Here is a 16,168-nt window from a genome sequence, read left to right as displayed (position 1 = left end):
GTTGGTAAAAGAACAGACACCTATTAATAGTTCAATGAAACAAAAATAGACCCACACAGATATAGTCAAATGATTTTTGACAAGAAGCAATGGTAATTCCAAGGAGAGAGGATAGTTACTTAGACAAACAGTGCTGGATCCTGCCGCACACCTTATACAAAAATGAACTCAAAATGTACCCTATTCTTAAACACAGAATGTAAAACCATTACATTTGAGGATGAAAACAAGAGAAAACCTGCAAGACTGCAGTGTGTTTAGCTATGGGTCTAAAAGCACAATCCGTAAAGAAAACTTGGCAACTTGGACTTTATCAAAATTAAAAACTTATACACAGTGAAAATCCCTATTAAGGGAATGAAAAGACATAGATTGGGAGAAAATACTTGCAAATTGTAAGTCTGATAAAGTTTATGTGCAGAATATATGAAGAAAGTCAATCTTTTTTTTTTTTTTTGAGATGGAGTCTCGCTGTATCACCTAGGCTGGAGTGCAGTGGCGTGGTCTCGGCTCACTGCAATCTCCAGCCTCCCGGGTTCACGCCATTCTCCTGCCTCAGCCTCCTGAGTAGCTGGGACTATAGGCGCCTGCCACCACGCCCAGCTAATTTTTTGTCGTTTTAGTAGAGATGGGGTTTCACCATGTTGGCCAGGCTGGTCTCGAACTCCTGACCTCATGATCTGCCTGCCTCGGCCTCCCAAAGTGCTGGGATTACAGGCGTGAGCCACCGTGCCTGGCCTGACTCAAGCTATTATCCATATCCACGCCCAGCCTGAAGAAACTCAATCTTAAGAAAACAAACAACTCAATTAAAAAATGGGCAAAATATCTGAACAGATATTTCACCAAAGAAGACATACATACAGATGGCTAATAAGCATGTAAAGATGAGTGTTAAGTAAATGCAATTGAAAGTACAATAGGCTACTACGAGACATCTTTCAGCCATATTAGAATGTCTAAAATAAAACAACCTGACAACATCAAAAGCTGGAAAGGATGTAAAGTAATTGTAACTCTCATATATTGCTGACAGGAATGCAAAACGGTACAGCCACATTGGGAAACAGTTTGGCAGTTTCTTATAAAGTTAAACATACGCTTAGCATACTGGCCAGCAATCTCACTTCTAGATATTTATTTATATTCAAATGAAGTGAAAACTTATTGTTGGAAACCATTTCCCATGGGTCTCATGTATTTCTACGTATCTTGCAACAGACGTGCTGTCTGCTCTGGTTTATCTTTTCAAGATGTATATATAGGGAACAGCCTTGGAAAACAGAAATACTGTCTCTCTTCAAAGCAAAGAGTAGGCATGCTTATTGTCCTGTGTAAAGATAATACCTAACTCTGGAGCGAAGGACCGGCATGCTCACAGTCCATTATAGAAGATTTGGTTTTCTTAAGTTCAGGGCCCCCTCCTTTAACACAACCTAATGTATGAGCAAGTGTCACCTGGTCCTCATTGTTTCACCCTGTGGGAACTGGGGCTCAGGGAGCTAGTACAAGAAAATGCTGATGCTCTCGTTACTGCTTTTGCTGTGGGTAATAAAGACATTTGTCTCTGACCCAAAAGCCTTGGTGTTCTGCCGGCATCCACATTAGTTTGCAAGAAAGGTAAAATCTCAGACCCTTCACAGTTCTCGACACCTTTTCACACAAAAACCTGTAGGCAAATGTTTACCGCAGCTTTATGTATAAAACCCAAAAGAGGAAATAACACAGATAGCCTTCAACAAGGAATGGGTAAACAAACAGTTTTGCATCCATACTCATCAATACAGCACTATTCATTAATAAAAACACTACTTATCAATAAAAGGGAACAAACTCTTGATTCACGAAATAAGTTGGATGAACTTATAAGAACTGATAAAGTTCTTATATCCAGAAACTCAATTTTTTTTTTTTTTGAGACGGAGTCTCGCGCTGTCGCCCAGGATGGAGTGCAGTGGCTCAATCTCGGCTCACTGGAAGCTCTGCCTCCTGGATTCATGCCATTCTCCTGCCTCAGCCTCCCGAGTAGCTGGGACTACAGGTGCACGCCACCACACCTGGCTAATTTTTTTGTATTTTTAGTAGAGACGGGGTTTCACTGTGTTAGCCCACATGGTCTTGATCTCTTGACCTCGTGATCCGCCTGCCTCGGCCTCCCAAAATGCTGGGATTACAGGCAAGGGTCAAGTGTTATTTTGGTAAGTGAGAGAAGCTAGAACCCAAAAGTTCTATTGTATAATTTTGTTTATATGACATTCTGGAAAAGGAAAAGACATAAGGACAGAGAAACAGAGCAGTGTTTACCAGGAGGGAGGGGGAGTTGGTGACAAAGGGGCATATGAGGACATTTTAGGAGTGATAGAATTGTTCCCTTTGGTACTGTGGTGGAGACACATGACTCTATGCATTTATCAAAATCCATGAACTATCACCAAAAAGAGTGTTGTTTTTTTTTTTACTGTATGCGAATTAAAATAAGATTCAACTAGGATGTGGAGGAAACCAAGGTGAAATGCAGACTAACCAATGAGTCTAACTGTGTCACTAATGAATGACATAAGCACGCTAAAGAGATTGGGTAAGAAAGTTACCTGACTTCACAGCTTTGGAAGACAGTTTTTTGAATGGATACTGTGAAGTTAAAGCGGAAAAAAAAGCTGTATACAAACACTATAGCTGATTAATTTGTTTCTCGTAGAGTATGAACTAGCAATACTGAAACTGCATGTACAGTAGGGTTAAAAATATAAGTAAATATGTTATAGGTAACGAGAATCAGGTTTCTCCTTGTTGAAGAAATTGCAAATAGGTTCATTACAAATGAACCCTGGGCTCTGTGTTGGAATTAGAGGTATCAGTATGAACGCATGATTTGTTTGCTTATTTAACACAAATACAGACTGATATACAGATAAATATAGATGTTTGTAGATACATGGAGTAGCTATAGAAATATACATTTAATAGATATTATCATATATATCAATATATAATATAGATATTTTCTATGTATATATATTTCTATCTCTGTCCACTGAGAGGGCCTAAAAGCAGTGATACAATCCAGTAGCAATAACCATACCCGGGTGCCCAGATCTTGGTTTCTAAATACCATTCGGTAATAAAAGAAACCAAGGTTCCTTGGAGGAGTGACAGATTTCAGGGCTGAGGCTGGGAAAATATAAGATGATCGTAAAACATCTTATAGTGACAGAAAATCAAGAAATGCTAAAGGGGGAAAAAGGTGGATTCATATTTAAATATTTAGAGGCAGCATAAAAGAATTCCCAATGGCCAAAGTAACAAAATTTTAGTAACAAAATAAATAACGATAGTATTAGATTATAACTCCAAGAATAAAATAAATTTCCATGAGTCCACATTGAAATAAATATATAAATGAATAAGTAAAAGGGGGAAAGGGAAATATTTTCCTTATAGAATAATTCCAATATAGAAATGTAAAAGGAATAGAGGAAATATAAAATCACCTCAGCTCAGTAATAATTGTTGTAAGGATGATCCACCATTGAGTGCTAAAATTGTGGGCAAAAGCTTAAGGAACAAACAATATTTGCATAGCCTCAGAGCATCTCCTCCAAAACTTTTATTATTTACAAAGGGAAAAAAATGGTAACTTTTGGGGGAGAAACCTGGCAGATGTCACTTTAACCAAATGATCAAAGTAAACATTGCTGGTCATAGAGCATATTGGCATCATGTGTGCCTTTAGGTGATCCACTGGGAAGAGTATTCCCTCCCCCAAATCCATAACCCAATCTAATAATGAGAAAACATTAGACAAAACCAAACTTAAGGACATTCTACAGAAGATCTGAATAGTACTCTTCAAAAGTGTCAAGATCACGAAAGACAAGGAGAGATTGAGGAACTGTCACAGATTGGAAGAGACTAAGGAGGCATTGCAACTAAATGTCATGTGAGATCTTGGCTGGATCTTGGAACATAAAAGGAACATTAGTGGAAAACTGATGAAGGCTGAATAAAGTCTGCAATTTAGCTCATAGTAGCCATGTGGATGTCTTAGTTTTACAATTAGACCATGGCTATGTTAGAAGTGAACATTGGAGAAAGCTAGGTGAAGGGTAAGTGTGAACACTCTGTACAACTTTTGCAACTTTTTTGTAAGTCTAAAATTATTGCAAATTTAAAAGTTAAAAGCAAAACAAAACCCTCTTGCAGGATTTGGGCAGCAGAAATGTATTCCAGAGGGTAAACGGAACAACTCTTCCCTCTGAGCCCATTCTCAATAGTCTTTTGTTGAAAAGTCTGCTGCTGAAAAGATGGTGGCAAAGCTGGGGAAGAGCCAGACAGAGAGAGCCCAGGGAAACATGGTCTGGGGGTGGCACCTGTTTTGCACCTGTTCCCCCCATCTCCCTCGCTCAACTACTGGGCAGGCGCTGCCACAGCTTGTGCTCCCCGGCCTTAGGAATGCCTGTGCTTGTTTGGGGACCTACTGCTGCATGATACAAGCACAAAGCAGGCTCAGACCACCCTGAGTGCTACCGGGTTGACTACTGGATCAAACCTGCCAAAAGAATGATAGAATTTGGCTTTCTTTATTATCTTTTTTAAATTAGTTTACTTTTAATTGACAAAATTGTATATATTTATGGTATACAATGTAATGTTTTGATATATGTATGCGTTGTGGAATGAGTAAACCAAGCTATTTAACAAATCTATCACCTGACATATTTTTGAGTGGTGAGAACATTTAAAATTTACTCTCTTGACAATTTTCAAGTATACAATACATTGTTATTAACTACAGTTACCATGTTGTACGATAGAGCTCCAGAACTTATTCCTCCTGTCTAACTGAAACTACGTACCCTTTGACCAACATCTCCCCATCCCCACCCGGCACCCTGTTCCCAGTCTCTGGTAACCACCATTCTACTCTCTGCTTCTATGAGTTTGACATTTTTAGATTCTACATATAAGTGAGATCATGTGGTGTTTTTTTCTTTCTCTGCCTGGTTTATTTTACTTAATATAATGTCCTCCAGGTTCATTCATGTGGTTGTAAATGACAGGATTTCCTTCTTTTTTAAGCTGTGTAGTATTCCATTGTGTATATATGCCATATTTTCTTTATCCTTGGTCCTTTTGAAAATGAATTTTGGACATTCAACAAGCCAGCAAGGGAGCATCAGTGAAAATTTGTAAAGAGAACAGAATTATGCTTTATAGGAATATGTGTTTTTAGCCAAATGGCTAAAATCTGAATAGATGGCTGACTCTATTCATTAGTGATTTTTATATAAAGCAGAACCCAGTGATGTTTTTATCCAATGAGATTATATATATAATATCTTGTTATCATAAACCCTAAATTAGTACGCTCTGAGTTAACAAGGTATTTCCTATTATTGTGTCATAAAAGGACAGAAAAAAAAAGGACAGAACATATGTCACAAGTAACTTCATTGGTTAATCCTGGAAATTTAACAAGTTGGGTATGGATTCAACACTATTTCCCAGGATAAGGTGGCCAGTTAAATTAAAATCTTACGGGCATTATTATTTCTTATAGAACAGATTTTCTCCTCCCAGTTTTAAAAACAAGTCAAAAGTGAGCCCTGGTGCATCTCGATGATCTGCTAATGTCTATTTGTGACTTTCTGTCAAATCTAAGATTCTGAACTAGACACTAAACTATTTTAAAGATGTTTCTGATACATATTTGCCTTTTTAAAAAAAGATACGGAGACTTGCTCCGTTGCCCAGGCTGGTCTCAAATTGCTGGGCTCAAACGATCCTCCTACCTCAGCCTCCCAAGGAGCTGGGACTACAGGTGTGCACCACGATGTCCAGCTCCTATATTTGACTTTTTAAGAACAACTCTTGGTCTCAATTGTAGTATATTTCAAATATTTGGAAGGTTGTAACGCTATATGCTATAAAAAATTAAGGTAAGTTCAAGATAACAAAATTTAGGGCAAGGAAAATCCTTACCAGTAGTCTGTGTAAATGCCAAGGGCAGTCACTTCTGAGGAAATGATTTCACCTTCTTACTATATTCTCCTGCCCTAGCTCTCTTCTTGCATTCAGTCCTAAACACTCAGATTGTACTGTGTATTTCCACATGCTCCTTACTTTTGAACAAAGCCCACTGATAAGAATGGCTGCAATATATCTTTTGCAACAATAATGAAATTTCAGAAGAAAAAAATCTGAATGTCTGAGTACAAAAAAACTCTGTTTTGAAATGTGTTTTCATAAGGGAGCTTCAACCTGAGCCAAGGGCAGAGCTGGAAATGGAGAACTGTGAATAGATAAGAATAAGAGGCTCATCTAAACCTTATGATATTGACAGAATGAGATTGGATTAAGGTGACCACTGCAAGCAAAACGAAAGTCTACATGCTAAGCCACTTCCATCCTGGAAGTGCAAAACACCTCTCAGGAATGTCTGTCCTGTGAATGAACTCAGTACACAGGTGAGAGACTCCTAGGCTGCTTCTCCCAGCTTAGTCTCCATCTTACCTTCATGTCTCTAATCCAGGACTGAGCCTGTTCCAAACTATCTTCATTGACTTCGGCAAGTTGTTCCCGCCAAGCAACTGCTTGACCATCAAACTTCACAAAATTAAACTTACTTTTATATTTCAGCTGTTCCTAAAAGAGACAATGATTATTTAACCATAAAACCACTCAGATGTTAGAAAGGGTTAGGGTAGGCCACAGTTTGATATATTTTAATCACGATGATCTCTATTTTCAGTTCAAGAAGCAAAAAATTATATTCAATAGAGAATATCCTATCTAGTATAAGGGCATTTAAATAAAATTCATCCAGTTTGTGTGTTAAGACCTTTACAAATGTATATATGATTATATGAATATACATTATATATGTCACATATATGTAAAAGTTTATATATATAATGTGACATTAAATATTGATTTTAATACTAACATTAAGGATATACCAAATAAACACACCAAATACAATATGCTTGAAGAAAAGAAATCTAAAACAACATCATCATTTCAGTCATTCTCTTTTAAGTAAGGCCATTATTCAGTTACAACTTTATACACTTGCTCATATTTCTCCAGTAGAGCTTTGTTAAATTAAAAAGTGCATTTTGGCCGGGTACGGTGGCTCACGCCTGTAGTCTCAGCACTTCGAGAGGCCGAGGCGGGCGGATCATGAGGTCAGGAGATCGGAACCATCTTGGCTAACATGGTGAAACCCTGTCTCTACTAAAAATACAAAAATTAGTCAGGCGTGGTGGCGGGCACCTGTAGTCCCAGCTACTCGGGAGACAGGAGAATGGCGTGAACCCGGGAGGCGGAGCTTGCAGTGAGCCGGGTTGGCGCCACTGCACTCCAGCCTGGGCGACACAGTGAGACTCCGTCTCAAAAAAAAAAAAAGTGCATTTTGTATTTCTCAAACACTCCCTGCTATTATTTATATGGTTTATAATACATCAATACTACTAACTCACAACATTACTGTGATGTCATTTGACAGGTGTAGACACTAGGAGTTAGGGCACTTGGGCAACCTGCTTCAGTTCCCACAGCTCAGAGGCAGCACAGGCAGAATAAGAACTGGGAGCTTCTAAACACCAGCCTGTACCCCTCCCATGCACCAGGGTACACAGCATCCCTAATAAACATTTGAAATTAAAAATGCTAAGATGAGTTTCTGGAAGACAATGGAAGTGTGTGTATACCACAGATTTCAGGACAGAGAAAATCTGCAACAATGAACATAGCAACTCCCTTAAGCAACTCATGTGTGACAGAAAGAATCCACCAGAGAAAGGGTCTATTTGCAAAAGAGAACTGATGATTCTTTAACTAGCAAAAGGGAGTACTTCTCTGAATTTGGCTTTCTTAGGAACTTTTTAGTGCAACAAGCCCCTGTCCACTGCTCATAACCATCTGATACACAAAGCCCCAAATGCATGAACCGACGGTTCCATCTAACCTGTATGAACTGAATGATCTTGTCCTTCACCAAGTCCAGTTTGCTCTTCATTGAGTGAGATGTGTCAATGAGAATGTAGATGCAATCATTATGCAATCTTCCAAAGAGGCTTTGACTCCCATCCTGTAGCCATTTAATCCTAGGCAGGAAGTAGGTTGAAAGTGAATGGTGAGAGCCTGCAGGCAACAAGAGCATCTTCCCAAGAACTTAACAATGCATCTGCAGAGGACAGAGCTGCGCTATGTTGTTTATACCCAATCTTCTGTGAGTAGATCATTTGCTTTGAAGTTTTTCTGTAGAAAATCCTACATTTGGGCTGTAGGATGCACTATCCATCATCAAGCCAAGTAAAACAAAACTAAGAAAATCAGTATGACAGAAAAATAAATCCACTGGGGGTGCTGTCAGGCTTCTGAGCCCAAGCTAAGCCATCATATCCCCTGTGACCTGCATGTACACATCCAGATGGCCGGTTCCTGTCTTAACTGATGACATTCCACCACAAAAGAAGAGAAAATGGCCTGTTCCTGCCTTAACTGATGACATTGTCTTGTGAAGTTCCTTCTCCTGGCTCATCCTGGCTCAAAAGCTCCCCCACTGAGCACCTTGTGACCCCCACTCTGCCCGCCAGAGAACAACCCCCTTTGACTGTAATTTTCCTTTATCTACCCAAATCCTATAAAACGGCCCCACCCTTATCTCCCTTCGCTGACTCTCTTTTCGGACTCAGCCCACCTGCACCCAGGTGATTAAAAGCTTTATTGCTCACACAAAGCCTGTTTGGTGGTCTCTTCACACGGACGTGCATGAAAGGTGCCAAAGTCAAAAATAAATTACTTCTAGTCATCTGATATTTTGAGGACCTCAGCTATGACTTCAGACTATTTGTTCTTCTAATCTGGCTGACTGCAGTCAAGCTAGTGAAGCCAGCACATTCCTGAAGCTTCAGTGAAACTTATGGACAGCATCAAGCAGCCCCAGAGCTCTGTAATAACCAAGGCCCAGGTGGCTACGTGAGAAGGACTGTGTCTGTGGTCCATGATCAGGTTCCCATCACAGGATGTAAATAAATGAAATTCGTAGCCGCAGGCAAAGCCTGGGGGGTGGAGGTAAGGAAAGAGTATGGAAAAAATATTTGAATTGAGTTCAGAGTTCAGCAAAGCCTAAGAAACTAAAATTTGCATGGCAAAATATGGAAAGGACATTACTGCACAGGAGAAAGGGAGAGAGAGCATGCTCCAGAGATCTGCAGAAGGGTGTGCTCGAAATTTTGGCTAAATAATGATCAAGGCATGCATATGAAGAAACTACTGAAGCCAAGGAAGAAATCACCAAAGGAGTAGGCTGATCAACCCCTCAGGGCTCACACGTGGCGAGGAGTAGTTCATCTACCGGCCAGAGTGGGAAAATCTCCTTAATATATGGGGCAACAAGTAGCGTTCTTGAAAGAGTATTGCCTCGGTAGCAGGACCAAATTAGCGACCCTAGATCTATTCTAACATAACTGAAAAGCAATTCCTAGAGAGATCAAACTGGTTTCAAGTAACTTGACTGTATCAAGAACATATATAAAAATACAATGAAATATAGTACCTGACAATGTAAAGTTAAAATGCCTGGAATCCAGTAAAAAATTACCAGGCATACAAAGAAGCAGGAAAATATGATCCAAACCAGAAGAAAAATTGATCAACAGAAACAGATCCCAAATTGACACAGACGATAGAATTAGCAGAAAAGGATGTTACACAGCTATTACAAATATAACCCATATGGTCAAAAAGGTAAAGTATAAACAGAATGAGGAGAGAAATGGAAGATATTTAAATAGATCCAAATAAAACTTGTAGAGAGATACAATATCTGCAATTTAAAATATACTGCATGGTATTCATAGTACATTAGACATTAGGAGAAGAAAAGATTAGGGAACAAAAGACAAAGCAAAGGAAACAATTTAAAGTTAACTCAGACAGAAAAAAGACAAAAGCACTTTCATCAGAGAGAATTAGTGGCCCGTGGAACAATATCAAGGAGTCTAACACATGTGTAATCAAAGTAGAAGAAGAAGAGAGGGGGAGGCAGAAAAAATATTTGAAAAAATATGACCAAAATGTTTTAATTTTGATTAAAACAGTGCACCTACAGATCCAAGAAGCTCAAAGAACCCAAGAAGAAGAAAAATAAAGAAAACTACACCCAGGCATATCACAATAAAATTGATAAAATCTAGAGATAAATAGAGAAATTTTAAAAATTATCAAAGACATTATGTGTAGGGGAGCAAACAAAAATATGACAGGAGTCTTCTTATCATAAATCATGCAAACCAGGAGGCAATGGAGAAGGATTTTCAAAGTACCGAAAGATAGAACTGTAAAACCAGAATTCTATGCTTAGCCAACACATCACTCGAAAATAAAGGTAAATTAAAGAGTTTTTCAGACTGAAACAGCTCATTCATCACCAATAGACCTGCACTACCAGAAATATGAATGAAACCTCTTCAGGTGGAAAAAAAATGATACCAAATGGAAATGTGGATGCATACAAAGGAATAAAAAGCAACAGAGATATCAAGTATGTGATTAAATATAAAATACATCCATTCTAGTTTTTAATCTAGTTACAAGACAATTGACTGTTTAGAATGTATTGTATAATGCATGTATAGAAGTGCACAACAGTAGAAACGACGGAAGTGGGAGTGAAAATTGTAAGATTCCTGTAATATACGTGAAGTGATATAATATTATTTGTAGGGTGACTGATAAGATAAATATTGTAAATCCTAAATAGCCACACATACACATCAAAACAGAACAAAGAGGTAGAGCTAATAAGACAATAGTGGAGATAAAATGTAATAAAAAATACTCAAACAAAAGAAGGCAAAAAATGAGTAAAAAGGGAACCGAAAACAAATAGCAAAATCTTAGATTTAAATCCAATCAAATCAATAATCACATTAAATGTAAATGATCTTAACACTCCAATTAAAAGGCAAAGATTGTTAGGTTGGATTAATAAAACAATGCTCACATATAATTATATATCTTGTGTCTGTAAGAAATCCATTTAAATATAGGATGCAGACAAGTAAAGATGAAATGATAGAAAAAAAGAATAATAAAAAATAATGTAGGGTGGCTAAACTGCTATCAAAGTAAATTTCAGAACAAGGAATATTACCAGAGATATAAAAGGGACATTTCATAATTACAAAAAAGTTGGTTCATTGAGAGAACATAACAATCTTAAATGTACATTCTACTATTAATAGAGCCTCAAAATACATGAAGAAAAAACAGAACTGAAATGAGCATTAAAGACTACAGTTGGAGATTTCAACACTCTTTTCTCAATAATTTATAGAACAACTAGAGAAAGTCAGTAATAATACGAAAGACTTGAACGACACTATCAACCAACTTGAGCTAATTGATACCTGTAGTATACTCCACCCAACAAAACCATAATTTTGTTTTCCAAAATCTGTACTACAAAACTGGTCCCAATAAAATTATAAGAATTGAATCACACAGTATTTCTCTGTTTACAGTGAAATTAAAACAGAAATCAATAACAAAAGCTATCAGAAAAATCCACAAATATTTGGGAGGTAAACAACACACTCGCACTGTCACCCAGGCTGGAGTGAAGTAGTGCGATCTGCAAGCTCCGCCTCCCAGGTTCAAGCGATTCTCCTGCCTCAGCCTCCCGAGCAGCTGGAACTACAGGCGCTTGCCACTGCGCCCGGCTAATTTTTTGAATCTTTAGTAGAGACAGGGTTTCACTATGTTGGCCAGGCTGGTCTCGAACTCCTGACCTCATGATCCACCCACCCCTCGGCTTCCGAAAGTGCTGGGATTACAGGCGTGAATCATTGCGCCCGGCCTAAACAGCACATTTCTAAATAACCCTTTAGTCAAAGAAGAAATGATGGGGAAAATTAGAAAATATTCTGAAGTGATTGAAAATGAAATACAATATATCAAAATCTGTGAGAGGCAGCTAAAGAGTACAGAAGAAAGGTATAACACATTGGGCAATACACATGTGGCCTAGAAAAGAATGTGAGGTATGAAACAGAAGCATTCTTTAGCCTCCTACAGCAATGTGTGACCAGTGTGATAGCTACACGTCGGCTTGCTGTTTTCAATAAACTGCACCGGCATCAAGGCAGCTGGGACCTGAATCCAAACAACCCCCCCTTTTTTTTTGAACAAGGCTATCAGCAAACCATCAGATGGCAACCTTGACTTAACAACGTTTGTTGGCACTTTCTCTCAGTTGAGCTTTTACTGGTATATATACACCATGGAGTACTACTAAAGCATACAAAAGAATAAAATTCTATCATTCGCAGCAGCATGGATGAGCCTACAGGACATTATGTTAAGCAAATTAAGTCAGGCACAGAAAGATAAATACCACATGTTCTCATTCATATGTGGGAGCTAAAAATATCTGAGCATATAGAGGTAGTGAGTAGAACTGTATTAGAGGCTGAGAAAGGTAGGGAGAGAGGATAGGGAGGTTGGTTAGCGAATACAAAAGTTTAGCTAGATAGGAGGTACAAAAGTTTAGCTAGATAGGAACCAGAGATAGCTCTGGTATTCTGCAGCTCTGGAGGGTCAACATGGTCAGCTATAATTTATGTATATTTTTAAAAAGCCAAATGAGAGAATTTTGAATGTTCACAACATACAGAAATGACGTGTGTTTGAGGTGATGGCTATGTGAGTTACCCTGATTTGATCTTTGTGCATTGTATACACACACCTAAATATCACTCTGTATCACATAAATAGGTACAATCATTATGTGTCAACTAAAAATAAAAGGGAGGAAAAAAGATCAAGCAGATGAGAGTGTCCAGAGCGAGGAGACCACTTGTAACTTCCTGCAAATAACACCAACCTCCTTCGGATCTGGGCCAGGGCTGTGTGGATTCTCTCGCTGTACCACTTGCACTTCTCTTTGGTAATGTTGACGTGGACCAAGCTCCCATCCTTCCAGGGAGCATGGACAAACCTGCTGCAATACTTTGCATGGACTGTCTTCTTGTTGGTCTCCTAAGGAGAGGACAAAGGACAGAAGCCACTCAGAAACTGTCCAAAGAGAAGAGCCTCCAGATGGCACCTCAAGCTCTGTCATATTCAAATGGCTCTTAGCACTCCACTCTACCGTCAATCATTCCTTTGTTAGTTCAACCAAATATGTTCCGCTGCCCGCTTCCTATGGAGCCCTGCACTAGATGTCATGAACATAGGCCAGAAAGATACATGAGATCACATGTGTGCCCCAGAAAAGCTAATGATTCCAGCATAGAGACACCCCCAACCGACACACACACACACACACACACACAGAGAGAGAGAGAGAGAGAGAGCGAGAGAGAGCAATGCGGAGAATTAGATACTCAGTCCCTGGCACTCGGTTGAGACACTAAGGACCTAGGAAGTCCTGGTAAAGAAGAGAGAGCAACAGTGGACTAGACGGCCAGCGAGACCATTCTGGAGGAGGTGGGACTGAGATTCTCGTGAATCCTCTTTTCCCACCAAGAACCCCATTGCACATCTAGCACCCTCCACCAAGACAGACGGTGCGAGCCCTCCTCCGTCGACCTCCATGACTTGGCCCACAGGCACTCATCCTGCGCTCCTCCTCTAGGAGACCTTCTAAGACACCAGGAATACAAACACACACAATGACCAAACCCCTGCCTTCATGGAGCTCACAGTGCAGGAGGGGAGCCCAGTAATAAGCAAATCATGACACATCAGGTCAGAGGATGACACGTGGAGGAAGGCAAGGAGGAAGAGCAGAGAGCAGAGAAAGAGGGGAGAGACGGGACAAGTTAGAACCTCGCAGGGAAAGCCTCCCAGAGACAGTGAGCTAGGAGAGAAGGCCTGGAGGAACAGAGTGTGGCCATAGCGAGGCCGGGAGGAGGTCAGAGGACGCAGCAAGAGCAAACGCCTGAGCTGGGAGTCCACCCGGCATGCTTGTCGAATTTTAGGAAGGCCAATATTGCCAAAGGAAAGGGAGAGAGGGAAGAGAGAGTGAGAGAAGCCGGGACACACGAAGAGGAGGGCCAGGAGCAGGTCCCATAAAGCCTGACAGCTGTCGGAAATTAGCTGGCTTTTGCTCTGAGTGAAAAAGGACTCTTCCCAGGGCTTTCACAAGAGCAGCAACATGTCTGATTTACGGTTTCACAGTTTTACAGTGGTTACTCTGTAAAGCAGACTGGACGGCCGAGGACCAAGGGCAGAAGCAAAGAGCCAGAAGGTCACGGAGTTGCATGGCCCCGGGAAGCCAAGACCATGGTAAGAAGTGGTCAGATCCTGAATGACAGGCACGTTCTGAAAACAGAACCGACGGCGTTCACTGAGAGATCAGATGTGTGTATGTGAGAAAAGAGAGGAGTCAGGAATGACCCTGAGGTTTTCAGGCCGGGACCTGAAAGGGTGGAGTTGCAATCAATTGATAGGAGGAAGGTTGTGGAAGAGCAGCTTTGAATGGGAAAGATCAAGATTTACCATCTGATGTATCAGGTTCAAGGTGCCTATTAGACATCTAAGTAGCACGGCAGTAGTCGGGAGATCAGAGAAGGCCACGGGGCTGGAGGGGTACATTTTGAAGTCACCGGCCAGCACGGACAGGGGCTTAAAAGCCATGGGACTGGAGAAGACCACCTGGGAAATGAGTGTAGACAAAGAAGCGATCAGAGCACTGCACCTCGAGGTCCTCCGGCATTGACAGGTTAAGGACAAGGAGAAGTCACAAAGAAGACAGAGAGGAACAGCCAGCGAGGTGTGAGGATAACCAGCAGTGTATATTCTGCAAAAAAAAAATTCAAGGAAGTGACCAACTAGATCAACTTACTATCAGGTCAAGTAAGAAAGAGACTGAGAATGGACCCCTGGATTTAGCAATTCAGGGATCCCTGCGAAACGTGGGTTTTGGTGGAGAGGCGGAAGTGGGGGAGCTTCTGCCTGATGGCAGTGGCTCCCAGGAGCATGGGAGGAGAATCGAAGAAGCAGAGAAAGGAAACGTATACAACTCGACTGAGGAATTGAATTCTAAAAGGAGCAGAGGCATGGGGGCACAGCCAGAGGTACACATGGGATCAAAAAACTTTTTAAGCCTGGAGAAATGGCAGAATGTGTGCATGCTGATGAGAATGATCTGGACATGAGGGCAATAGCAGGCTGTGATGTAGAAAGGGAGAGTGAATAAACGAGTGGAGAGAGAGCCATGTATCTATGCAGTGAATGGCCTTAGACAGAACAAGGACAATTCGGCCTGGGAGAAATAAAGGTAGATGGCAGACACTGGGGGCTGAGATGTGGAGGCAGAAGCTCATGACATTCCCGTTGATGTTCACGGCATGGGAAGCAAGCTCACCTGCAAAGAGTGAGTGGAGTGAGCATGGAGCGGAAGGTGCTAGGTGTTTCAGGAGGAGAGGACAGCCAGTGAGGGGCTGAGTGGACTGCTAGGCAGCACAAAACATCCACTGACATTAGCGGGCATGAATTTACAGTGAAACCAGACATTATATCGTGGCTATTTTTCTCTGGTTTCTGCCAGTACAGTTAACTGTATGGAGATAAGCCAGAAAAGACGGAAAGTTGGCGTTAGCCAGGGTTAAATCTGGGGTTTTGCCAGATGAGTGCAATAGTTTAAGAGAAGGGAAAAATGGTTGAGGATGCATGGCAGGATAGAGAGGACAGACAGGAGGTGGTAGAAAGAGTAACTTTTATATCCTGGTGGAGGAGACAGATGGGTGGGAATAGCGCAAGAGAATAAACAACCTACAGATGACTGGTCAGATGGGGGGCTGGTCAGACAGTTTGGAACTGAGGATGTGGCTTATGATTACACAGTTATTTGTAATGATAAGGCCAAGGGCATGCCTAAGGCGGGAGTGGTAGAGATGCAGTTGGGGAGAAGTCACTGGGGAAGAGAACGTCAAAGAAATGAGAGGTTGGTGTATTGGAAGGGTCCTCCATATGGGACTGAAGTCGCTATGAACTAAAGCAGGTGTTGGAGCCAATGAAAGCAAGACAGAAGCCCCATAATCTTTGAGGACTGACAAGGGTGAGCTCAGTAAGTGACAACCACAAGAGATGTCTTCAGTGACACAGTCTGATGATGTGGGAAGAAGGAGAGAGAAGGTCAAGAACCAGAAAAGAG

The 16,168-nt window shown here is 40.8% G+C and overlaps 1 protein-coding gene across 4 annotated transcripts in view; it reads right to left on the bottom strand.

Moving 5' to 3' along the window:
- The window catches only part of VWA3B (von Willebrand factor A domain containing 3B), a 224,084-nt gene that overhangs the window by 105,346 nt on the left and 102,570 nt on the right, over positions 1–16,168 (bottom strand). For all 4 annotated transcript variants that reach the window (XR_008500554.2, XR_008500555.2, XR_008500556.2 and 1 more), the window contains 3 exons: positions 12,893–13,047; positions 7,970–8,108; positions 6,514–6,645 (listed from right to left, as the gene is read on the bottom strand). Coding sequence is in view for 1 of the 4 variants with exons in the window: in XM_054474969.2 (XP_054330944.1) it covers positions 6,514–6,645; positions 7,970–8,108; positions 12,893–13,047 (426 nt within the window). In the remaining 3 variants the exon portion in view is untranslated. The remainder of the gene's footprint in view (positions 1–6,513; positions 6,646–7,969; positions 8,109–12,892; positions 13,048–16,168) is intronic.

This window comes from Pongo pygmaeus, chromosome 12 (genome assembly GCF_028885625.2).
Source record: "Pongo pygmaeus isolate AG05252 chromosome 12, NHGRI_mPonPyg2-v2.0_pri, whole genome shotgun sequence".
NCBI classification, from domain to species: Eukaryota; Metazoa; Chordata; class Mammalia; order Primates; family Hominidae; genus Pongo; species Pongo pygmaeus.
This window is presented reverse-complemented; position numbering and strand designations above follow the sequence as displayed.